Raw genomic sequence first — 25,199 nt, 5'->3', positions numbered from 1 at the left:
GTCACATGATGGTAACAAATATAATGAACAGGTGCCAGTTAGAGGCTTGGTGTTTATTTTTTATTTGGATTCAAAAAATAAAAAGTACTCTTACAAAATAAATATTATTGAGACTGCTTGCCTTTTATCTTGTTTGTACGATCTTGTGGTTTTGGCATTTTTGGCAGAGAAATTATGTTGGGTTGGTGTGGGCTATAGGGACAGCTCAGTAACACTGGCATTGCATGCCACTGGTGGTCCTGACACCAAGCCAGGGAGATACCATTTCCACTATGCCCATATAACACAGCTGCTGTGTGTGATTTTCTTACCCACCCCTCCAAGTACTCTCTGCTATATTTACAGGTGGTATTTATAGAAATACACACGGTCTACATCAGGACAGGGCTGGGCACTACAGCACCATACTGTCAAATTCCCACACTCTTTTCAGTTGGCTTAGCCAGCCCAGCCAAGCACTTTAAACCCCCTTCCAGGTTAACATATTAAAAGATGAATGTGAATGATCATCGCGATTGGGGGGTGGACAGGGGGTAACTGAGAAATGCATGTGCATTCCTGCTTCAAACAGAAAACAAACAGACAGGAAAACAGACCAATGGAAACTAAGAATGAGGAGCTGAAGGGAACAGAGGGGGCTGGCGTGTGTCCCAGCCAGCCGTGCGATTCTGCAGCGCGTGCAAAATTGAAACCGCTCATCCACGAATGCGAGCTCACTGGAAACACCCTGCCCCTGCCCCTGCCCCCTCTACTGACACAAAACCTGTAAAACACACTCCTCATTCTCTCTTGCTAATCTTATTTGATTTTATAACTAAGTACACGTATATCTGTAAAGAAACTGAGAATAATAGAGAAATGTGCCTGTCCACCTCTTAGGAGATATGGCTTATTGGTTTTTTGGACTGTTGCAATCAAAAGAACGTGTCATTCAATCACTTTTTGGTCTTGATTAGACCTTTTAAGAGTGTTGCATTAACATCAATTTGAACCTGTGAAACCTTCCAAAAAGTGTATGCATTACAATTCACAATGGACATGTTCGAATGTCAAACTGAAGAGATGCTGCATAACATCTGTCATTTTGATTTCTGCAGAATGCCTCCAATTGTACCTGGTACCAGGAGGCCTGCCCCCTGGAGGCCATTGTCAGTAACTGCCCTTGCTTGTGGCTGATGCTGTGTTGCAGATCTGGCAGTTTGGCGAGTGGGTGGACGTGGTGATTGATGACCGACTGCCCGTGAAGGACGGGAAGCTACTGTTTGTCCACTCTGCTGAGGGGGCGGAGTTTTGGAGTGCCCTTCTGGAGAAGGCCTATGCCAAGTATGGAGAGAGATAGAGAGAGAGAGAGATATATCAAGGGGTTGTTTAAGGGGGGAAAATGTATGTGTGCAAGAAACACTGTGTGCTTAAGTTTAGTGCTTACACGGTATATACAGTGTGTGTCAGTGTCCTTGGGACTGTAGTATTGACACTGTGCAGAGATATGGCAGTTTCTCACAGACCTCCATATTGACAGTATGCAGAAGCATGTCAGTGTGTTCCAGACTCTCAGTGCTAACTGTGTGATTTCAGGCTGAACGGCTGCTATGAGGCCTTGTCGGGCGGCAGCACATCGGAAGGCTTTGAAGATTTCACAGGGGGGGTGACGGAAATGTACGAGCTGAAGAACGCGCCCCCTGACCTCTACAGCATCATGGGCCGAGCTGTGGAGCGGGGATCTCTGCTGGGCTGCTCCATAGATGTCAGTACCGGCACCCTATAATAGTTCCTGTCTGCGTTCATATTTCCATGCTTTTTGATTGGCCCCTTATCTCGCCCTGTGTTTCAAGATCACCGGCATGTTCGACATGGAGGCGGTGACCTTTAAAAAGCTGGTGAAAGGCCACGCCTACTCCATCACTGGGGTTGATGAGGTGAGCCCACTGATTCGTAGCGTGATTTGTGATGGACAGTCAGAAGAAATGTGAATAAAATCAATGAACAAGTCAAAATATCCGATTTTTTGTATGGTGGACAGGTTTATTTATAAAGTTATATATTCTACTGGTAATATTTACTATTGCAATTTTAAAGATTCTTCAAAATATGAAACATATGTATGCTAAATGCTAGTTCACTACACCACATCATTTAACTATCATATGAATGTCTTTAATAACCTGTAATTTTTGGAGACCAATTTGAGGGATGTAACCCTTGAAAGGGTTTCAGGTTTTTTTTGTCAGGGCCAAAAGGCCTTGTGGGGTTTGGGGATTAGATAAAATAATTGTTTTTTTGTCTCTTTCCTGCAGGTGACGTTCAAGGGGAACCCCACGAAGCTGGTTAGGATCCGAAACCCATGGGGCGAGGTGGAGTGGACGGGGCCCTGGAGTGACAAGTGAGGGAGCAGATTTTGGGGGTGATTGTGGGGAAACTGGTCATCACAATGCAGAGGGAACAGATTTGGGGGTGAATGTGGAGACACTGGTCATCACAATGCAGAAGGAGCAGATTTTGGAGGTGATTGTGGGGAACTGGTCATCATAATGCAGAGATTTGTTCCAGCGGAGGTCCTGACTAATTTGGCTTTGTTGAGGTGGAATACTGATCTATGTTTATTTCTACAAGCACAAATGTCTCCAGGGATCAATAGACCTGTTCTTAGTCTTAGATAAAGGTTTAGCCATGGTTATAGAAAAGGACTGCCAATTAATGCTTGTGATTTGACAATCAATCAATAATTCATGGACCAATGGTGTCTAAACTTGTGGCCCTGGAATGGGTCTAAACAATGTATAAAATGAGAGCATATGAAATGTGACCAACAAAATAAGGCAATTAACAAGATGAAATGTGGCACAGTTTGCATTTACAACAAGAGGTGGCAGAATTTACATGTAAATCGCTCCTCTTTAACAACCCTCAACCCTCTGTGCTTCATTCTCCACAACGCTGAACCTTATTAATGCATTATATGGGAAATGCTAATTATTTAATGGTGATTTGGAATAAGATATATGACGGGTAAATTGTTTGACGTAATGGCTGCGGTTGTAGGTTTGCTTGCATTCATTAATTCATCTGCTGCCCCTTAAAATCACCCATTTTCCACACCTGCCTCTCAGAAGGAAAGGGCCACACCTGGTCCGATATCAAAACTGATCCTCAGTCCCTGTGCACAGAGGTAGATAATGTGAAAGATGACATAACGTTACGTGGTACCGTAAATGACAAGTGCAAATCACTGCCTTTTTCCACTGTTATTCACTTGGGTTGCTCTTGTATGCCCTCACCCATGACTGGTCACAGATAATAGCAAACCAACATCATACCAAATGTGCTCTTTTGCAATGCAACATGGGAAAAATCTTCTTGCATTATCCAGCTCTGTCACTTCTTTTGTAGTGTGAATGCATGCCTTGCCAATAGCTTGTACCTTCAGAGCATGCTTCATGAGCCTATGAGTTTTTTAAGAGCGAAACCCGATTAACTGAAGGTTTTGATTCTCTTCAGCTCGAAGGAGTGGGGCTCCGTGGACCAGGCTGTGAGAGCTCGACTGTACAACCGCAGTGAAGACGGAGAGTTCTGGTGAGTGTTCACTAGCATGGGCTAAATACAGTAACACGGTGCGGTCATAATTTGTGCTCTAATTTCAAAATACATATCACAATGCAGAAGTGTGTACCTCACCTGTCTCACTCTCTCTCTCTCTCTCTCTCTCTCTCTCAGGATGTCTTTCAGCGACTTCCTGCGGGAGTTCAGCCGCTTGGAGATCTGTAATCTGACCGCAGACGCACTGCAGTCGGCCGAGTTGAAGAAGTGGAGCTCCGCGCTGTACCAGGGCGAGTGGAGGAGGGGCAGCACTGCCGGGGGCTGCAGGAACTACCCTGGTAGGGCAAGAAGAGAGGGGTAGTGGGGGTAGCAAGAGAAATGGGGTAGTGTGGGAAGCAGGAGGAGTGGGTACTGGGGCAGACGTGTGTGGTGGAGGGGTACAGCGAAGCTGAAAGATGGGGGGAGTGCTAGAGTGGGGCAGAGGAGAAGAGAGGAGGGATGAGTAATACAGTGAAGGAAGGAAGAACATATTGAAATGTAACGCTGTAAAAATTTAATTGCTATGGAATCACAACAACCTGAACTATACACAGATACTAGTATACGAGTTAGTTATTGTGTGTATTAGCTCCATGTACATTCACAGTATGTGTCTTCCCCACTCTCCCCTGTCCAATCAGCAACATTCTGGATCAACCCTCAGTTTAAGGTGGAGCTGCAGCACCCCGACACCGAGGGCCAATCAGACTGCAGCTTCGTGCTGGCGCTGATGCAAAAGGATCGTCGTCAGAAACGCAGGGAGGGGAAGGACATGGAAACAATAGGATTCGCTGTTTATGAGGCAAGAGCTTTGGCTACACTGTGAAATAATACAGTAATAATACAGTAAAGCCTTACTGTAGTTGGGCCATCACAAGGCAAGCACAACACCCTCACACATCTTTTAAATGCTTCTTTTTTACATTGTAAATCATGTTGTTGTTTATGAGTGTTTATACAGAATACAGATGTCATGCCATTAAAGGTGTTATGCATACATTATGAAGACCCTACAGAGGTATACAGTGCAACCAAATATTGCCGAACTATGCACATTGAAGAATAGGGGTCAAATAAAAGAACTATGAGGGGAAAATTAAATGAATCAAAGGGTCTGTTTGCAGACTATTAGGCCCGATGTTATACTGAAACTGAGTGGATTTTTATTGCTGCTCTTTCTCTCTCGGTTTCCCCAGGTCCCTCAGGAGGTAAGAACATAATCATTCAGTACTGAAGAGGTAAGAACATAATCATTCAGTACTGAAGAGGTAAGAACATAATCATTCAGTACTGAAGCGGTAAGAACATAATCATTCAGTACTGAAGCAGTAAGAACATAATCATTCAGTACTGAAGCGGTAAGAACATAATCATTCAGTACTGAAGAGGTAAGAACATAATCATTCAGTACTGAAGAGGTAAGAACATAATCATTCAGTACTGAAGCAGTAAGAACATAATCATTCAGTACTGAAGCAGTAAGAACATAATCATTCAGTACTGAAGCAGTAAGAACATAATCATTCAGTACTGAAGCGGTAAGAACATAATCATTCAGTACTGAAGAGGTAAGAACATAATCATTCAGTACTGAAGAGGTAAGAACATAATCATTCAGTACTGAAGAGGTAAGAACATAATCATTCAGTACTGAAGCGGTAAGAACATAATCATTCAGTACTGAAGCGGTAAGAACATAATCATTCAGTACTGAAGCGGTAAGAACATAATCATTCAGTACTGAAGCGGTAAGAACTTAATCATTCAGTACTGAGGAGGAAGAACATAATCATTCAGTACTGAAGCGGTAAGGACATAATCATTCAGTACTGAAGCGGTAAGAACATAATCATTCAGTACTGAGGAGGTAAGAACATAATCATTCAGTACTGAAGAGGTAAGAACATAATCATTCAGTACTGAAGCGGTAAGAACTTAATCATTCAGTACTGAGGAGGTAAGAACATAATCATTCAGTACTGAAGCGGTAAGAACTTAATTATTCAGTACTGAAGCGGTAAGAACATAATCATTTTGTACTGAAGAGGTAAGAACATAATCATTCAGTACTGAGGAGGTAAGAACATAATCATTTAGTACTGAAGCTGTAAGAACATGATCATTCAGTACTGAGGAGGTAAGAACATAATCATTCAGTACTAAAGCGGTAAGAACATAATCATTCAGTACTGAAGAGGTAAGAACATAATCATTCAGTACTGAAGCGGTAAGAACTTAATCATTCAGTACTGAAGAGGTAAGAACATAATCATTCAGTACTGAAGAGGTAAGAACATAATCATTCAGTACTGAAGCAGTAAGAACATAATCATTCAGTACTGAAGAGGTAAGAACATAATTATTCAGTACTGAAGCGGTAAGAACATAATCATTCAGTACTGAAGAGGTAAGAACATAATCATTCAGTACTGAGGAGGTAAGAACATAATCATTCAGTACTGAAGAGGTAAGAACATAATCATTCAGTACTGAGGAGGTAAGAACATAATCATTCAGTACTGAAGCTGTAAGAACATGATCATTCAGTACTGAGGAGGTAAGAACATAATCATTCAGTACTAAAGCGGCAAGAACATAATCATTCAGTACTGAAGCGGTAAGAGCATAATCATTCAGCTCAGCAGAGAGAGCATGTGCCCAGTACTGTGGTACTTGTGTCATTACGTAATGCTGTGTAGACTGCCTTGTCCCCATCCTGTGAAATGTGATGTTATCTGAAAGAAGGTTGGGCATAGACTGTGCTGATGCTGGGGTGGGAACGCAGACTGGGACAGTATAACAATAGTGGTCCAAAAGTCCAATCATCATTACTTCACATTAACTATCCGTTATCAGTCCAGAAGCCATTGCATGTAATTTTATCTAACCTGCTTGTTCCCAGTCAGGATCGCGTGGGGGGTGGGGGGAGATGGGAACTATAGCAATCCAGTGCAGGGCACACACACCATTCACTCACACACTCAGTCCAATTTGGACTCTCCAATTAACCTAACCTGCATGTCTTTGGACTGTGTGAAGAAACCTCAATACCTGGAGGAAGCCCATGCAGACATGGGAAGAAAATGCAAACTCCACACAGAAAAGCCTCGACTGGGATTTGAATCAGCAACCTGCTGTGTGGCGACAATACTACCCACTGCACCACCATGCCATCCCGCATATCATTTGTGTGTATTAATTTGTGCTTTTGTTATCCCTGTCTGGCTTATTTCTCCACTTCATTGGCTTTGCAATGACTTAAGTAGACCGAATATGAAAGCACTGCCACCAGGTGGTGGTTGGTTCCTAGATGGGGGCACGTCTGCACGCTTGTGCTAGGAACTGTGTATGTCCAGCTATATACAGACATTATTTAAAATGTTAGCTGCGGTTCCCAATATATCACTGAATATCTGATCCCTTCTCTTAGTTTAAGGGCAGGGCGGCTGTGCACCTCAAACGGGACTACTTTCTGGCGCACGGCTCGAAAGCCCGCTCTGAGCTGTTCATCAACCTGCGGGAGGTGAGCTCTCGCCTCCGTCTTCCAGCCGGCGAGTACATCGTGGTGCCGTCCACATTCGAGCCCCAGAAGGAGGCCGACTTCGTGCTGAGAGTCTTCTCTGAGAAGCCGGCCGACTACCAGTGAGTGAGGGGCTATGGGAGCTCAGACAAAACAGGGAAAAGAGGGAGGGGTGGAGAGGAGGGAATTAGAGAGGAAGAAAGAGAAGGGAGTAGAAGGATGGATGAAAAGGTATGATTAATTTATGAAGGCTGGCGGAAAAGGATGGAGGCCTGATGGTAAAGTGAACCAGGAAAAAGAAAAAAAAAACTAGTCTGGGAGGAGGGAAAGTGAACGGAGAGAATAGAGGTAGACAGAGGTCTTACGGAAGACTGGGGAAAGACACAGAGAGAGTGACAGGGAGGTAGAAGGAGGGAGAGATTGATTGATTTTGATTAGATAATCGTACTACACACTGAGTGCAGTGGGGGAGGGAACAGAGATAAATTGGTAAAAGGCCAATGCTGACCAGCCATTTTTTTCTGCCAGGGAACTGGATGATGACGTCACAGCTGATCTTCCTGAGGAGGTGAGAGAATTTCTCAACTGAAAAATCGCTTTACACTGAACCGGTTCAAATCAGGCATAGCCCATAGAAAAAAATAAACACAGGACAAGGTAATCATTTTTCTCGTCACACAGAAGGACTAACAGCTTTCCTATTTGACTGTTTGTTTGTCTGTCACTACCACAGTCCCTGTTAGATGAGAGCCAGATTGATGAGGGTTTCAAGAATCTCTTCAGACAACTGGCTGGAGAGGTGAGAGGAAGCAGGAAGTGGGCTGAGGAAGAGGTGAATGATGGTACTTGTAGTCCTCTCTGACAGTCCCTCTGCTTGCAGGCAATGGCGATCAACACCCCAAAACTGCAGATTATTCTCAACAGGGTCACCAGCAAGCGTGAGTTTACCCTCTGATAAAAGGCAAAAAGGAAAAGAAAATGCATTGTACATTTATGGTAATGTGATGTCCTCTGGTGTTATCACTTCGCCGCTCACAGATAAAGACCTGAAGACCAAAGGCTTCAGTAAAGAGTCGTGCCGCAGCATGGTTAATCTCATGGATGTATCCTTCACTTACGTGCACAGCTAATTTCATATTTTTTGTTTTTTTGTAGACATTAAGCTGCCCTTGAAACATTTTTGTACCTTACTCGCTCACAGACCAAATAAGTTGACAAGCATCTCCCCCAAACTACTTGCAGTGTCTTTGTTTTTCCACTAGATGGAAAATGGTCACTCAACTATTTCAATGAAAAATTACACTTTTGTTTGGAGGGCATTTTACAAATCTTTTGGCTTATTCTTATCAGTGATTGACAACACGTGGTACGTCTGAAGTGTCATGGCGTGCATGAAATTTCATACTCCCATCAAGGATCTAAAAATGGATCTTTTAAAATGACAGCCCCCAAACAGTGCCAGTTGTAGTATCCTGTTTTGATTCACCTGCTGCTCCATTCTGACTTACTTTATATGTAAAATAATTCTCAGTAACGATTTTGAGCAATTTAATTAAAATTAATTTAGCACTCCATCATCCATTACTTCATAATGTGTAAGAAAAGACAGACAATAGTAGAGTAGTGTGATTAAAGTTTTGAGTACTTGTTACACAGGTTACTCATATGTGCTAGAACTGCTAAAACGTTACATGAGTTGATCATATTAGTACTTGGCAAATAAGCTATTCATATAGGTACGTATTTGATAAATGAGTTACTGATACGCAGACGTACAGTAATGATTGTACAATACTGATTTAGCCCTCTCTCATTAAAAGGATAAGTGCAGTAGTGGTTAGATTGAATGGCTCCCTCAGTGTAGTTCCCTCTCTGCCTCAGTGGGCGTGTCCTTAACGTTGCCGCGCAGACGACGGGCAGCGGGACGCTGGGAATGGCCGAGTTTCACGTGCTGTGGGAGAAGATCAAGCGCTACCTGGTGAGGCCGAGCCCCCGCTGAGCCGTTCGGTTAAGGTCGCCAAACCGTGGAAAACCTGCCTCCGGTTCAGACTTTTGACCAGTTAGAGGTCATCTCTCTGCCTCGTCTACCTATCACTCGCCATGGACGCCGCCACGTTTGAATGACGTTATTGCCTAGTTCTGCAGAAGCCTTGAATGACACTAGATAACAATGCGCTTCACCTGGGCTCTGAATCTGTGAAGTCTCCATTTCCCTTTCTTTTGCGTGGTAATATGCATGTCATTTTCTCCCCTCCTATCCTCAGGCGATCTTTAGGCAGTTTGATGTGGACAAGTCTGGCACCATGAGCTCCTACGAGATGCGTATGGCCCTGCAGTCTGCAGGTACAGTTCTCCGCCTGTCTGTCCATCACTGCAGGGGTTCTCAGGTTTGGCCCTGGGCCCTCCCCCGTGTATGCTGGTTTTTGTTCTAATCCCAAATGCAATCCCAGAATTTTAACAAGCTGTTAACTTTTCATAATTACCCTTTTCATGTTTAGAGAGATTATTTACTCTCTTAAACCACATTATGTCAGAAATAGTTGTGCATGCATACACAGGGGGTCGCCAGGATTGAATTTGAGAGCCACTGAGATAGAGCATCCTGTCCCAGTGATGGGCCCCGTGGGGCTCCTTTAACCCCAGGGTGGGTAGAGCTGCCAAGTGTTAACAGCAGCTCACTGATTTGGACTAAAACTTACTGTGAAGTCAACTAACGTAGATTGGTTTAGTCCCTGGATTTTCGACAGGGGGTCCACACTCTGTCATTGTCCTTTGCTCCCCCCCCCCTCCCCGACCCCCTGACCCAGGTCCCACCAAACTCAAAACCCCAGCCAATCCCATGTACTGTACCATGACGATTGTCAAAAGATACACAACATTCGTATATAGACGAAAGTGCTCATGTCTCCTGCTTCTGTCTATACCCCCCACAGGGTTCAAACTGAACAACCACCTGTTCCAGCTGATCATCCTGCGGTACGCAGAGCCCGAGAACCTAAACGTCGACTTCGACAGCTTCCTCACCTGTCTAGTCCGCCTGGAGACCATGTTCAGTGAGTCTGCCCGAGTATTCCCTCAACAACATGCCAATGATAACCATGATCTTTGCACAGTGCACCTCCACTGAGTCATACAATGCAACAGATTTCAGGGACAGATGGACGGACGGACAAGGGAGGGGAGCAAACCGTGAACATAAGCTTGAAATTGGGCAGCAGCAGAAACTGAATTTGGCACTTTAGTACTGCAGTGCACATTTGTGTGTGGAAACAGCCACTTCAGGACACAATGTGGGGTAGAGAAGAGGAAGGAGGTGCAAGGTGGAAGAGTCAAAAAGTAAAAAACACAGCAGCCTGGTTGTGATTGTGTTTGTGCTGTTCTACAGAGACCTTTAGAACCATGGACACCAACGCGGAAGGAGTCCTCTCCCTGAACTTCATCCAGGTCTGTCCCACAGCACTATTCATACCGTGTCCCCATCTACCAGAAAGGAAGGGGGCAGGGCGCTGAGTCTGATTAGCGTCAAATGTTTGCACACCAGTTTACACAAATATTAAATGGATAGTTCACCCTAAAACTAATGCTGTTTATTATTCTTATTACTTTGAGAAATGTCTATTCTAACAATGTCAGCTTTTGGAAGTACACAATCTGTGGTTGTACAAGTTTTTTTAATTTCATTCCCCAGCTTCTAAGCGATCGCTGACGTACAACTGCTTAGCCTCTTTAGCCTGCCAGCAAGTTTCCAATATAAAAGTGGAAAAAAGGTTTTATTGTTTTATATGTATATAGTTGCAACTGCACACACAGCCTACATGACTCATTTTTGCAATTTATGAATTAATTATTTGTTTTTTGTTTTTTAAGACATTATAAAGCACATTAGCTGAATCCTCCTCATCCATAGACTTCCATTCATTTTGAAATGAGGCCTTTCTCATGGACAAATAAAATCAGCAAAAAGAATGCAGAGCTGCCGTTGTCAGGTCAAAAGGCATTTCTCAATGTAAGTGAAAGAGTAACATTAGTATTTAGGGTAAACTACCCCTTGAATTACAATGTACTACATCTTTCATTGCTGTTCACACATTTTGGGGTTAATTCCATTCAGTCCGGTAGTAGTTATTATATGCTGCAGAATTAATAAGTATGTATATTCAAAGCCGTTTTAATGCATGATAACTGACGAGATGTATGTCTGCCTTTCTCTACAGTGGATTTCTCTGACCATGTTTGCCTAGACGGCTGGACTCACCTCCTGGAGCCCTGCTATCTCTTAAACTGCCCCACCTCACCCCACTACTTACAACGTGCCTTTTTATTATAGTAATGCTGGTACCAGGTGGTCGATGCGGGGGTGGGGGTGGGGAGGGGGTTGGGGGTTTCAAATCCTTGCATGTTTCCTGCAAGACTGCCTTTATATTTAGCTGTGATAAGCATGCCAAGATATTCTTCCTGTAACCTGTAACCGTTAACCCCTTGTGGCCTAAACCCGCTGCTACGGCAAACAGCTCCCGAAGAGAGATGCAACTGGCTCCCCAAGGTTCAAGACCCAGCTCAGGGAACGGATCTAGCCATCTAGACACCAGGGGGCGACATCACTTCCTGTGAAGGACTCCAGAGCCCCTTTCCGGAGCTCTGCTGCATAAAAAGTGCATTTTATAAAAATACTGTTATACACATACTGTTTATCTACACAACCTTTCTGTGAGCATCGCCGTATTCTGTGATAGAAACGTGTCTGGTGCTTATTACTTTTGACAAGAATGAATAACTAAAACTCTCAGAAAATGAAATCTTTTTTTAATGAAATCCTCTCATTCAGACCACTTTTCAATAATGAATACAGTGTTTTCAATGAAGTCTAGTGTTTTCATAATTACGAATCGATATAAATAAATAGTGCATTTTACATATAAATATTACAATATGTACACTCACAGAATTACAAGCTATATTAACTTTCCAAAGAGCCTAAATATAAGACCATGACACAACGCTTACCTGCCAATCAAACAGTGTTTTGGCAGCATTTGGGTTCAGGCCCTACAGTCAAGTACAGATAGCTGGATGCCAAGCAGGTCTCACCCTAAACCTATAGTGCAGACCGCTACTCAAACCTCACAGTCTGTCTTTACCGTGGAGACTAATTCTACCAGCTGACAGTTTACACTGTTTTCGTACATCAGCCCCACATTTAAGTCCAGCTGGCTGGTCCCATTTGTGTGCCATTACTGTTCCTTGTGTGTGTGTGTGTGCGTGTGCGTGTGCGTGCGCGTGCGTGTGTGTGTGAGAGAGAGAGAGACAGAGTGAGCATTTGCAAATATTTGTATGGGTCTGGGATTGTGTGTATTGCGGTTCATGTTTGTGCTGTATAAAGTGTGTCATGTCAGTTGAGAGCCAGCCCCTCACTGACGGGCATGTTGATGTGTGCAGTAAGCAGTGGCGCACTCTTCCCCTCTCTCAGAACAAATACCTGGAGAGAGAGAGAGAGGGAGGGGGAGAGAGAGACAGAGAGAGAGCAAGAGGGAGGGGAGAGAGAGAGAGAGAGAGAGAGAGGGAGGGGGAGAGAGAGAGAGAGAGAGCAAGAGGGAGGGGGAGAGAGAGAGAGAGAATTACATTGAATAGATAACTTCATAGTATAAACACCTCATTCATATAACAGTCTTCTAGCACATCTCACGTACTACACTATGGTACAGGAATTTGGCGGCATGGATGTTCTATTGCGGCAGTGACTTTGGCGACCGCCTTACTTTGATAATATCCGAGATCCCCTTATCAGACAGGCATTCCACGAAGGTGTCGATGGGGTAGTTTAGTCCAGGAACAAGCAGAGGTATCTGAGCAAATCAAGCAAAAAAATAGTAATAATAACAGTAAATTAACCCAGGCTGTCTTGACATTTTAACTGAAATCTACTTTTGCTGAATTCTGCCACTACTTCCGCCTAGGCTATCAAATGTGGCGCGGTGATACTTTCAAGAACAAATTCTCCTGGTCTAAAACTGACATCGGTATTGGCCTTGTCAAATCAATATCAGCTGATCACTGCTACATACAGTGATTGATTACCTAGCATTCTTCAACTAAATGTGTTTACAGCTGAATCAGTCACTGAACACAGCTCAATCAATCACTGAACACAGCTCCATCAATCACTGTACGCATCTATGGCAGCCGATGGTACATTAGTCAGTGTGGAAGTACATTCATCGACTTCCATTTATTTTGAAATGAGCCCATGCAAAGAATTTTTGATAGACTAATCAAAAAGACTAATAGCTTTTTCCTGTACAAAAAACTTAATTTATAGATATAGCTATAAAAATTTAACATGGTGCTTCTTAACCAAAATAGCTGGTCATTTACAGAAGCCTTTTGGATATATTTTGTCACAATTTTGTGGGGTATTGTGTGTGGAAAAATAGCAAAAAATCTGAATTTTTCAGCATATACATAGTGTTTTTAAACAATTATATAAATAAATAAACCCCTCAGTAAATATCCAGCTATTGAATTATTCATCACATTGATACTGAAAAATGAACTCTTAATCCACGGAGAAAAAAAGTGTTTTAACTGACATGCACATTTTTGCATATGTGCCTATAAAAGTCTTAATTCACAAAATGTTTGCATTTTTGTCCACATTCAAAATATAAAATGTCATTTTGATTGGAGGAAAGGAACTTGTCCCCCTATTGACCTGTGGTACCTTCCCTTAGGGGTAAATCGCTGGGCCACCGATGTGAAATGTGAGAGCACCCCAGATCTTCCACACGCGGCTTCCTAACGTGGCGCGGAAACCTCTTGTCAAATGCACATCAGAATACAGACATTTCACTTTGGACTATGAAAATCTGTATTTTGTGAACTTGGGGCTTTTGCCAAACCCTGCTTCCGCAGTGAGTACTGTTCGCAGTGACAGAGGGAGGGGGTGTGGCCACCGCGGACGGACGTGTGACCTGGAAGAAGGCGCTCCTCATGCTGTACAGCGTCTCGTCGTACAGGAAGCTGACGGCCAGGTTCATGACGGGGCGGCAGGCCGCGGTGTTCTGGATGTTGAGCGTGAGCTTGAAGGACGGCCCGAGGCCTTGAACCTGCAGGCAGAGGAGCCAATCAGCACGCGCAAGCACGAGCCAATCAGCACGCGCGAGCACTTGGGTTCAGGCCCTACAGCAAAGTACAGATAGCCGGATGCCAAGCAGGTCTCATCCTAAACCTATAGTGCAGACCGCTACTCAAACCTCACAGTCTGTCACATCACCATGGAGACTAATTCTACCAGCTGACAGTTTACACTGTTTTCGTACATCTGCCCCAATTTCAGTCCAGCTGGCTGGTCCCATTTGTGTGCCGTTACTGTTCCTTGTGTGTGTGTGTGTGTGTGAGAGAGAGAGAGAGACGGAGTGAGCATTTGCAAATATTTGTATGGGTCTGGGTTTGTGTGTATTGCGGTTCATGTTTGTGTCGTGTAAAGTGTGTAATTTCAGTTGAGAACCCAGCGCGCGCGCTCACACACTACTCGACGCGCAGGCGCTACACGCTCACCACGGCGTTCATCTTGAGCGGCTCCGCCAGGCTGGAGGACATGGGGGTGAGGCTGGACTCCAGGGCCTTCACGTAGGCCCGGGCCACGGCCAGGCGCAGCCGGCTCAGGTCCATCTGGAAGGTCCTGTGCATCGCTGCACACAGCGGGGACAAAGCCTTCAGTTAGGCGTACAGGTACACACACACACACACACACATACACACACGCTCCGCAGACAGACACCAACCGATCTTTAAGCAACCAACTATTTAATTATTCAAATGTATATGTTACATTACATTATGATAAAGATATAAGGAACAACAAAGGAATGATAAATATCCCATGCATCCCAATGCATACAAAAAGGGGGGGGGGGGGCGGAGTGACGTACCCACGGCGTTCTCCCGCTCCCTCATGGTCTGGTCCACGTACAGCTTGGTCTTCTTGGGGACGTTGAGGCGGATGCTCTGAGCGAGGGGGGGCCCGGGGGCCATGTCTCTGTCCTCAAACACCGCCGTCCGCTTCAGGATCTTCACCATCAGACCCCCTCCTTTAACACAGGAGACGTTAGCGCGCTGACACACATACAAAGACACATACACACGTACACACATACATACATACACACACACACACATACACACATACACACGAACACACACACATACATACACACACACACACATACACACATACACACACACACACGTACACACACACACACACACACACACACGAACACACACGCACACACACACACACACATACACACGAACACACACGTACACACACACACACACACACACACGAACACACACGCACACACACACACACTCATACAGTAACTCTGTTGCATTTGCATTACCTTTAGTGGTCATTATGAGGGTGCCTTCCTCTCGGCCGTACCTCCCAAAGCAGATGCTGGTGACCACGTCCTGAAATGAGAGCAGCCAGGGGGTCAGGGTTCCTTATGATTGGTTCACCAGTCAGTGACTGACAACACATTGTAGCTCCGCCTCAACAGGTGTTCATGTGACTTTACACCAGTCCTCCCACCACATTTAAATCGTGTCCCCATTCATAGCAACAGAGACACTGCTGGCAAGGCTCAGCGCTGTCACTCAGAGGGAGTTAAAGGCCTCATGCTTCCAGCAGCGACCTGGCCATACCGGGGTCTTGATGGTGCTGACGAGGTTCTTGTCCCGGTACAGGTGCACCTCGCTGCTGGCCAGCCCCACCAGGACGGCCTGGAACCCCCTGCTGTGGTGGTCCATCAGGCCCATGGCGGTGATGGCCGCCGGGAGGTACACCGTCCACAGCTTCTTCCCCTGAAGCGCAGAGGTCAAAGGCCGTTACCATAGCAGCATGCCGATACTTCCTGTCCCCAGCGGAGCTGTGCAGGTTCTCCGCTGGTGGATCGACTTTACCCAGCACAGGCAGATCGCAGGCGCCCAATCAGCTGAAGGGATTCCCTGCCCATTTAAATCCTGGGCTTCGCTACTCCTGGTAACAGGTCACGTGCTCAGGTGTGTAAATGTGTACAAGTTAAACACTCAGGTTATAAGCTCAGGTGTGTATATGTGTATAAGTTAAACACTCAGGTGTGTATATGTGTATAAGTTAAACACTCAGGTGTGTATATGTGTATAAGTTAAACACTTAGGTGTGTATACGTTTATAAGTTAAACACTCAGGTGTGTAAATGTGTACAAGTTAAACACTCAGGTTATAAGCTCAGGTGTGTATATGTGTATAAGTTAAACACTCAGGTGTGTATATGTGTATAAGTTAAAAACTCAGGTGTGTATATGTGTATAAGTTAAACACTCAGGTTATAAGCTCAGGTGTGTATATGTGTATAAGTTAAACACTCAGGTGTGTATATGTGTATAAGTTAAACACTCAGGTTATAAGCTCAGGTGTGTATATGTGTATAAGTTAAACACTCAGGTGTGTATATGTGTATAAGTTAAACACTCAGGTGTGTATATGTGTATAAGTTAAACACTTAGGTGTGTATACGTTTATAAGTTAAACACTCAGGTGTGTAAATGTGTACAAGTTAAACACTCAGGTTATAAGCTTAGGTGTGTATATGTGTATAAGTTAAACACTCAGGTGTGTATATGTGTATAAGTTAAACACTCAGGTGTGTAAATGTGTACAAGTTAAACACTCAGGTTATAAGCTCAGGTGTGTATATGTGTATAAGTTAAACACTCAGGTGTGTATATGTGTATAAGTTAAACACTCAGGTTATAAGCTCAGGTGTGTATATGTGTATAAGTTAAACACTCAGGTGTGTATATGTGTATAAGTTAAACACTTAGGTGTGTATACGTTTATAAGTTAAACACTCAGGTGTGTATATGTGTATAAGTTAAACACTCAGGTTATAAGCTCAGGTGTGTATATGTGTATAAGTTAAACACTCAGGTGTGTATACGTTTATAAGTTAAACACTCAGGTGTGTATATGTGTATAAGTTAAACACTCAGGTTATAAGCTCAGGTGTGTATATGTGTATAAGTTAAACACTCAGGTGTGTATATGTGTATAAGTTAAACACTCAGGTGTGTATACGTTTATAAGTTAAACACTCAGGTGTGTATATGTGTATAAGTTAAACACTCAGGTGTGTATATGTGTATAAGTTAAACACTCAGGTTATAAGCTCAGGTGTGTATATGTGTATAAGTTAAACACTCAGGTGTGTATATGTGTATAAGTTAAACACTCAGGTGTGTATACGTTTATAAGTTAAACACTCAGGTGTGTATATGTGTATAAGTTAAACACTCAGGTTATAAGCTCAGGTGTGTATACGTTTATAAGTTAAACACTCAGGTGTGTATATGTGTATAAGTTAAACACTCAGGTTATAAGCTCAGGTGTGTATATGTGTATAAGTTAAACACTCAGGTGTGTATACGTTTATAAGTTAAACACTCAGGTGTGTATATGTGTATAAGTTAAACACTCAGGTTATAAGCTCAGGTGTGTATATGTGTATAAGTTAAACACTCAGGTGTGTATATGTGTATAAGTTAAACACTCAGGTGTGTATATGTGTATAAGTTAAACACTCAGGTGTGTATATGTGTATAAGTTAAACACTCAGGTGTGTATATGTGTATAAGTTAAACACTCAGGTTATAAGCTCAGGTGTGTATATGTGTATAAGTTAAACACTCAGGTGTGTAATGTGTATAAGTTAAACACTCAGGTGTGTATACGTTTATAAGTAAACACTCAGGTGTGTATATGTGTATAAGTTAAACACTCAGGTTATAAGCTCAGGTGTGTATATGTGTATAAGTTAAACACTCAGGTGGTATATGTGTATAAGTTAAACACTCAGGTTATAAGCTCAGTGTGTATATGTGTAAAGTTAAACACTCAGGTGTGTATATGTGTATAAGTTAAACACTCAGGTTATAAGCTCAGGTGTGTATAGTTTATAAGTTAAACACTCAGGTGTGATATGTGTATAAGTTAACACTCAGGTTATAAGCTCAGGTGTGTATATGTGTATAGTTAACACTCAGGTGTGTATATGTGTATAAGTTAAACACTCAGGTTATAAGCTCAGGTGTGTATATGTGTATAAGTTAAACACTCAGGTGTGTATATGTGTATAAGTTAAACACTCAGGTTATAAGCTCAGGTGTGTATATGTGTATAAGTTAAACACTCAGCTGTGTATACGTTTATAAGTTAAACACTCAGGTGTGTATATGTGTATAAGTTAAACACTCAGGTTATAAGCTCAGGTGTGTATATGTGTATAAGTTAAACACTCAGGTGTGTATATGTGTATAAGTTAAACACTCAGGTGTGTATACGTTTATAAGTTAAACACTCAGGTGTGTATATGTGTATAAGTTAAACACTCAGTTATAAGCTCAGGTGTGTATATGTGTATAAGTTAACACTCAGGTGTGTATATGTGTATAAGTAAACACTCAGGTGTGTATATGTGTATAAGTTAAACACTCAGGTTATAAGCTCAGGTGTGTATATGTGTATAAGTTAAACACTCAGGTGTGTATATGTGTATAAGTTAAACACTCAGGTTATAAGCTCAGGTGTGTATATGTGTATAAGTTAAACACTCAGGTGTGTATATGTGTATAAGTTAAACACTCAGGTTATAAGCTCAGGTGTGTATATGCGTACAAGTTAAACACTCAGGTGTGTATACGTTTATAAGTTAAACACTCAGGTGTGTATATGTGTATAAGTTAAACACTCAGGTTATAAGCTCAGGTGTGTATATGTGTATAAGTTAAACACTCAGGTGTGTATACGTTTATAAGTTAAACACTCAGGTGTGTATATGTGTATAAGTTAAACACTCAGGTGTGTATACGTTTATAAGTTAAACACTCAGGTGTGTATATGTGTATAAGTTAAACACTCAGGTTATAAGCTCAGGTGTGTATATGTGTATAAGTTAAACACTCAGGTGTGTATACGTTTATAAGTTAAACACTCAGGTGTTGGTTCAGGTGTGCTGGTCGGTTCTTGCCTTCTGCGTGTAGCCCTGCAGGGTCTCCTGAGCGCAGCCCACCACCACGTTCTTCCCGACCCTCACCAGGCCCACGGGGTGGGAGCTCAGCTCGATGCAGTACTTGGGCTTGGGGGATTCCCTGAGGGGAGACACACACTCAGTCCAACAGACAGCGAGGTGCCCAAGCTCCAGGGGCGATGGGTGAGCCACAGCGAGGGCTTTTTCTATTTGAGAAGCATTACTACAGTAATGCTTTTCCACTGACAAGCTGATGCTGAAAGGTTAATGCAGACTTTTGTTACTACATTAGACTACTCTCTACTCTGGTCTACTCTGACAGTACTCAGCATTAAGACAGCTGGCCCCAGGCCAGTCTCCTACCTGCGGAGAACGTAGATGTTGCCGTTGCGACAGGCGACCGTAATGCGGAACTCCACATCAAACTGCCCCGTCACATCCATCAGAGTGGGGGCGCTGGGGAGGGACATCTATGTGTGTGTGTGTGTGTGTGCGCGTGTGTGTGCGTGCATTAGGGGAAAGAAAGCACAACAAGCACATCGTCATTAAGCTTTGTTCCATGAAACCTTCTGACCAACAAATAACGATTCCACAGCCAAACCCAGCAGCTGAAGAAAAAAAAAACACAAGTGCTTGGTTCGTATAAACTTTTGGCTGTAATAAACTTTACACAATCCACATATCTGTCTTTCTTTGTGGCTGCATGGATGTTGCTTTTTTGGTTACTAGACGTTGGAGAACTAGCATTTTTCATGCACTATGCGTCAAATTATTTATTGAGGTAGTTAAGTTTAGGCACCTTACTGAAGGATCTGACTGCACTGCCGTGCGTGCACAAGCAGAGTTCTTAGTGTAACACCAGGTTATATCTGACGACAGAAGAATGAAGGATGAGAAAGAAAAAAGAAAAGAGAGGAAGAGAGGCAGGAAAGAGAAAAGGCAGGAAAGAAGCAGGAAGGAGAAAAGGAGGTGTAAAAGGTCCTAGCCTGCCTGGGACAGGATGGTGAAAGCTTCTGGATCCAGGACGAAGACATCTTTGCTCTCTGTACCAATCACCAGACAGCTCACTGCATCCTCATCAGCCATGTTCTTCTTCAGAGTGCTGATACAGGTGATGACCGTCTGCAGCGACAAGCATAGGCATCAGGTGTGTGTGTGCGTGTGTGTGTGTTTTAACGCATTCTACCGCAGGAATTCCCAAACATTTAAACCCATAGTAAATAAAATATGGCTGTCAACTGGACAATAAAAAAGGAATATTGCATTACAATAGTAATGGATTTGAATGTTCACTGTAAAATATACATTATTACTGCATTGCAATAGAATAAATAAGATTTAGGTGCCTCCTGTTATGCATTTTTTTGGCCACAAGGGGGTGCAAAGAAGAGCAGCAAGGCAAAGGATGGTAAACTTCCACTGTGAGCCCAAACGAGTTTTAGAATGTCGGGGGGAGGGGGGAGGAAGGGAGTGTACTGCCAGTAATGTTTATTGAACAGGTTAGTAACCCTGTCCCCCCCCTCCCCCCTCCCCCTCCCCATAGATTACACCATAAGTTGTTGACTGATAAATTGCAAAACAGAAAGCAGATTTGGTTAACTTCCCACTTTCCATTGCGGTCAGGGCAGAAGAAGCCGTACACATCTTATAATGCAGATAAAACACCCAACTCCTCACACTGCACCATGGCTCCCCTGACTGTCTTTAGTAATCTTCTTTGGAGTACTGATACAGGTTATGACCATCTGCAGCGACAAGCATAGACATCAGGTGTGTGTGTGTGTTTTAACGTGTTCTACCGCAGGAATTCCCAAACATTTAAACCCATAGTAAATAAAATATGGCTGTCAACTGGACAATAAAAAAGGAATATTGCATTGCAAAAGTAATGGATTTGAATATTCACTGTAAAATATACATCATTACTGCATTGCAATAGAATGAATAAGATAATTTAGGTGCTAACAGATGCTCTTATCCAGAATGTGATGTAATGAAATGGTTTGGGGGAGGGGCACTGCAGTGAGATGGCAGAGATCACCTGTCTGCGGATTGGCTGCTGCTTGTGGACGTTGACAAAGGCCTCCATCTCCTGTTGGTCCAACATAAGAAACCTGGACATGCACAGAACAATGCTCTTTAATGCTATCAGAGCTTTTAAAGTGTCATTGTCATAGGATAATTCGGAAAGATGTTTTCCATCTTTTTAAATTTTCATTAAACACCCATGCAATTATAATCATCATTTTAACAGTTATATTATGAGTAAAGAAAGCAGTACTAAGATACTAAGCACTTGTTATTTTATCCTAAAAGCAAGAAGTTCATAAATTTCCCCCCTGCTGTTGGATTTGGTATTGATTATCAATGTCTGTGTGTCTGATGTCATTAGCAAGGAAATTTACTGATTATTTTCACCACCAATTCAGTTGGTTTCAGTGTCATCAATGTCAGAGTTAGTATAAGGCTCCATATAATTTTACATGGTCTAATAGCTAGCTAACTAAAAGCTGTGAGTCCGTTTCTTAGCCTGTCTAACAAACGTGAAGATGTTTGAAGTTTTCTACTGAATGCTGGGTGGCATACACAACGCCTTCCCATTGGAGGACTTCTCATGGGCTTACAGACTTACTTCAGGGATCGGACGGAGAGGGGTATGTCAGCTTTGTCCCTGGAATGAAGCAAAAAGAAAGTTGAGCGACATCAGTAAAACTTAATGTGCACGGCCAAAAGGAAAGAGAGGGGCTCAAAGAGAAGTGAAGGTTAGCAGCATCGAAGGACAGCTGGGACAAGCAGCGTTAAGGGGAAGAGCTGTAACAATGGAACGCACAGAAAGTTCTAAGATGTCAGAGGAGGAGGTCCATCTTTACGGCAAGACAGTACTTCTCCACTTCTTCCCTAACCTCACCTGTGTATCAGCTACACCCAAAGAACCGTGACCTTGAATTGGTCTCTGGACAGGGGCAGGAAACACTTGCATCGCGTGCCAGTCTTTATTTGGTCACAGCTGCAGGAGTACAGAATCCTTACAGACTCTCATTCCCCCCACAGCCAGCAGGGGGCGCAGTGAGATATCCAAGGGTATGACTCACCTGATTCCCTCCAGCATCTCTTTCAGGGACAGGAGGTCAATCATGTCCTGCAGAGGAATGGAGAGAAGGTCAGTTTGGATGCACAGTGCGTACCTCTGTTTTTACCAGAGGAATAGACTCTAGGCACAAAGGACTTTCGCACTCAGGTGAACAGGCTCCTTTTGTTCCTGCTGAGGTGGAAGCTAGCTAAGCTACAACGTCATTCGCTGCCTACATTAACTGCTGGTGCTAGTGTTTGAAAACTAGCCCTGCCCCTCAGGATGAGCTAGCTACTCAAACTGCATGCACTACAAAGCCTTTCAATTCACTGTCAGCTATGGTTCCTCCAGCCCATAACTCTGTGTCACCCCACCAAAAAAATAAAAAAATTAAATCTGTATTGTTCCATTAGTCACACAGCAGGGCTCTTATTTCCCGCTAATGCAGATAATGGATAGTGGACTGGCGGATGTGGATTTTTGCATGGTACACACCTCCTTGGCCTGGCTCCAGACCTCTTGCTCCAGGGGGTTGACCTCCAGGGTGGGCAGGGTGAATTTGAAGTAGGGTCGCAGGTTCTTGTAGACGTAGATGAAGGGCCCTGAGGCCACGGCGATGGCGGGTGTGCGCGGCTCGTGCTGGTCCATGAAGAAGGACACCAGGCCCGTGGGCAGGTCCAGCAGCGTATTCTCACTCATCATGCTAGTGCCGCGGTACACCTTCAGCTTCATGCTGCACACGCCGGTACCCAGGTCGCCCACGACCAGCTGCGTCCCCACAAGCCACGTTCACACGCCATGCAGCACAGACACCACAACATGGACAACTCTTAGGGGCTGACTCATCAGCCAGCACGCATGTAGCCGCTAACGACTGGCGATACTGACATTTACGCATTGTCATTTTGTTACTTCCAAATACTGTTGACCTAACGTTTTTTCCATTTTAAACAGTGCCAGCTAGCGGCAGCATTGATGTACAGGAGAATAACATGTCCCTCCAATGCTGCCTGTCCATGCAGATTATACCAGCAACCGTACCCAAGTTTCTTAGATCCCCATATTAGCAGCAAGTTCAAAGATCTGGAACATGACTTGCAGATATAACCTGTCTGCATGCAGGCTCCAGCACACCAACAGCCGGTGTGCGCAAAGCTGCCAGCGCACCCGAACCCCAGCCCTCACCTTGTTCTCCCCGTCACCCTGCAGATCCGCCAGAGCTGAGGAAGACACCATAGGACACACCAGCAATAAGCCAAGGATGCACACAGTGGCAAAAACACATAGAGAACATCCAGGGCCACAGATTATGCTAAGTCCCAAACTAAACAGAGTTTTGTACTGACAATCTCCATTCAAAATTGAATTTAGTCTAGGACTTGGTTTAATCCGTGCCTGCAAAACTGCCCCTAGTGTTCTTATATGTAGTTAATCTACATGGAAGCTTGAATTAGTGAAGGGAACTTGCATTCCTCTTGGAGAACAACACCTTCTGGCCCGTTTGTTAAAAAGATTTGTTCATTTGGTTCGTTAGGTCATTTGTTCACTACTTCCAAAAAAAACGAAATGTTGCTTGGTTTGTTTGTTTGCTGTGTACAATTACTCTCAATGCGAGGACTTTGCTGTAAACAGGTTAATTGTTTAAATTTACCAAATTACTTAAAAGTAATCTTCAATCAGAGGTACAATCTATTTTCAGTGTTGGCAATAACTCCTTACAGTTAACAATACATTTATGAATAAAAACAAAATATAACGTGTTAGTTCTCAAAATATGGTAGGTCTGATATTATCACAGTTGTATTCCAAGTAGCATGTTAAATTAATCTGAATTGTTTTTTTGTTTTTTATTGGAACAGGGAGTTAAAAATACAAAAATATACAACAGGAAAACATATAAAAACAAAAACCAACAATGACAAATATGTTGGCACTAAAATTAGAGCCAGTAGAGCAAAAAAAAAATGCTTATCCAGTAGCTCCCCTCATTATGATATACATGATTGTTTTGCACGTTATGCAATGTTCAGAAACCCAAGCAAACTAATTCATCAGACATCTGCCCTCTTACCGATGCAAGGTGAAAACGTGTACAGATTGGCTACAGGGTCATAATGGGCATCCAGCCACTTGGCATTTGCTTCAGCACTGAAAAATACAAAAATAATTTAATCAACTAGCAGAATTGTCACAAGTGTTGGCTAGGAATTATACAACCTAAGATGACAGTTTCATGCCAAAGCAGGACTCGACAGTACTCCCATTTTAGGAGCGGACTGGAAAAAAAAGAAGAAGTGCAAGTGACGGAGTCAGTGTAAATTAGATGCCTCCATCAAAATGCTTATCTACTTCAGTTCTACACGCCGCATATACGCCCAGGGCGTGTAGATGAACCCTGACTCTTAGTTGGCCGAAGTTAGCAACAAACACTGAAGAAGGGATTTGCTCATCCCAAACATCCTGTAAACAAGCCAGCGAGCAAAGCATAGCTACCATACAAGATACTTCAAGAAGCTTGCCAGACAACTGGCTAAATTAGCCAACAAAACTTTCATAATTAGCTCGTGCGAGCTAACTTACCTATCTAGCTAACTTTGTCAACTTTGACTGAATGTCATATGTCCATATAAATTAGCCAACTGACCCATCTAAACAGCGATTATTGCTAGTTAGCTAGCTAGCTCTCTTAGCAGGGTAAAACTGTATAGCTGTTAGCAACTAGAGATTGGCAAGTGAGCTGTTGTCTTGTTAGCTCGGTAGTGTAGGTTAAATAGGTAGCAATAGCATAATTATTCAGAGGAAAACGTTGCTTACTTTTCTTTCATCTCCGCAGGTGCTGCAGACATAATGACATTACACACAGCGTCGACGTTTTATTATGTTCACCGAGTACAGACACCCACAAGAAATAGCCAACAGAGCAGAATACGATAATGGATAGATAATCCACGGATTAGCTTCCTCGTTT

At 43.3% G+C, this 25,199-nt stretch overlaps 2 protein-coding genes across 2 annotated transcripts in view; one reads left to right on the top strand and one right to left on the bottom strand.

The window, feature by feature from the left end:
* Window positions 1-11,905, top strand: part of LOC135262344 (calpain-1 catalytic subunit-like) — a 17,302-nt gene extending 5,397 nt beyond the window's left edge. The window contains exons 5-22 of the mRNA XM_064349354.1: window positions 1,190-1,323; window positions 1,576-1,744; window positions 1,833-1,916; window positions 2,295-2,380; window positions 3,496-3,570; window positions 3,712-3,872; window positions 4,215-4,375; window positions 4,770-4,781; window positions 7,004-7,215; window positions 7,622-7,661; window positions 7,827-7,892; window positions 7,974-8,031; window positions 8,132-8,196; window positions 9,003-9,071; window positions 9,358-9,436; window positions 10,027-10,146; window positions 10,479-10,537; window positions 11,308-11,905. Coding sequence (XP_064205424.1) covers window positions 1,190-1,323; window positions 1,576-1,744; window positions 1,833-1,916; window positions 2,295-2,380; window positions 3,496-3,570; window positions 3,712-3,872; window positions 4,215-4,375; window positions 4,770-4,781; window positions 7,004-7,215; window positions 7,622-7,661; window positions 7,827-7,892; window positions 7,974-8,031; window positions 8,132-8,196; window positions 9,003-9,071; window positions 9,358-9,436; window positions 10,027-10,146; window positions 10,479-10,537; window positions 11,308-11,334 — 1,677 coding nt within the window. The 3' untranslated portion in view covers window positions 11,335-11,905. The remainder of the gene's footprint in view (window positions 1-1,189; window positions 1,324-1,575; window positions 1,745-1,832; window positions 1,917-2,294; window positions 2,381-3,495; window positions 3,571-3,711; window positions 3,873-4,214; window positions 4,376-4,769; window positions 4,782-7,003; window positions 7,216-7,621; window positions 7,662-7,826; window positions 7,893-7,973; window positions 8,032-8,131; window positions 8,197-9,002; window positions 9,072-9,357; window positions 9,437-10,026; window positions 10,147-10,478; window positions 10,538-11,307) is intronic.
* bbs1 (Bardet-Biedl syndrome 1) lies at window positions 11,880-25,199 on the bottom strand. Its single transcript, XM_064349364.1, has 17 exons — window positions 25,046-25,199; window positions 24,303-24,379; window positions 23,417-23,451; window positions 22,727-22,999; window positions 22,254-22,300; window positions 21,794-21,832; window positions 21,203-21,275; window positions 20,152-20,283; window positions 19,525-19,631; window positions 19,162-19,282; window positions 15,800-15,958; window positions 15,496-15,565; window positions 15,022-15,180; window positions 14,648-14,781; window positions 14,062-14,196; window positions 12,850-12,936; window positions 11,880-12,569 (listed from the first exon to the last, which is right to left on the bottom strand). Exons 1-17 carry the CDS (start codon window positions 25,075-25,077, stop codon window positions 12,483-12,485), a joined length of 1,767 nt encoding a protein of 588 aa, XP_064205434.1. The 5' UTR covers window positions 25,078-25,199; the 3' UTR covers window positions 11,880-12,482.

The sequence above is a fragment of the Anguilla rostrata genome, chromosome 9 (assembly GCF_018555375.3).
Source record: "Anguilla rostrata isolate EN2019 chromosome 9, ASM1855537v3, whole genome shotgun sequence".
In the NCBI taxonomy this organism is placed as follows: Eukaryota; Metazoa; Chordata; class Actinopteri; order Anguilliformes; family Anguillidae; genus Anguilla; species Anguilla rostrata.
Note: the sequence above shows the minus strand (reverse complement) of the source record. Positions and strands in the feature narration are given on the sequence as shown.

Bases quoted from the DNA above. Each gene is read 5' to 3' on its own strand.
- bbs1 (XM_064349364.1), bottom strand. From the start codon at position 25,077: ATGTCTGCAGCACCTGCGGAGATGAAAGAAAA. The intron at 14,197-14,647 runs GTGAGCGTGTAG...CTCTGCCTGCAG, and splicing joins CGCTCAAGATGAACGCCGTG to GTTCAAGGCCTCGGGCCGTC. The intron at 12,937-14,061 runs GTCACACGTCCG...TGATTTGCTCAG, and splicing joins TGAGGAGCGCCTTCTTCCAG to ATACCTCTGCTTGTTCCTGG.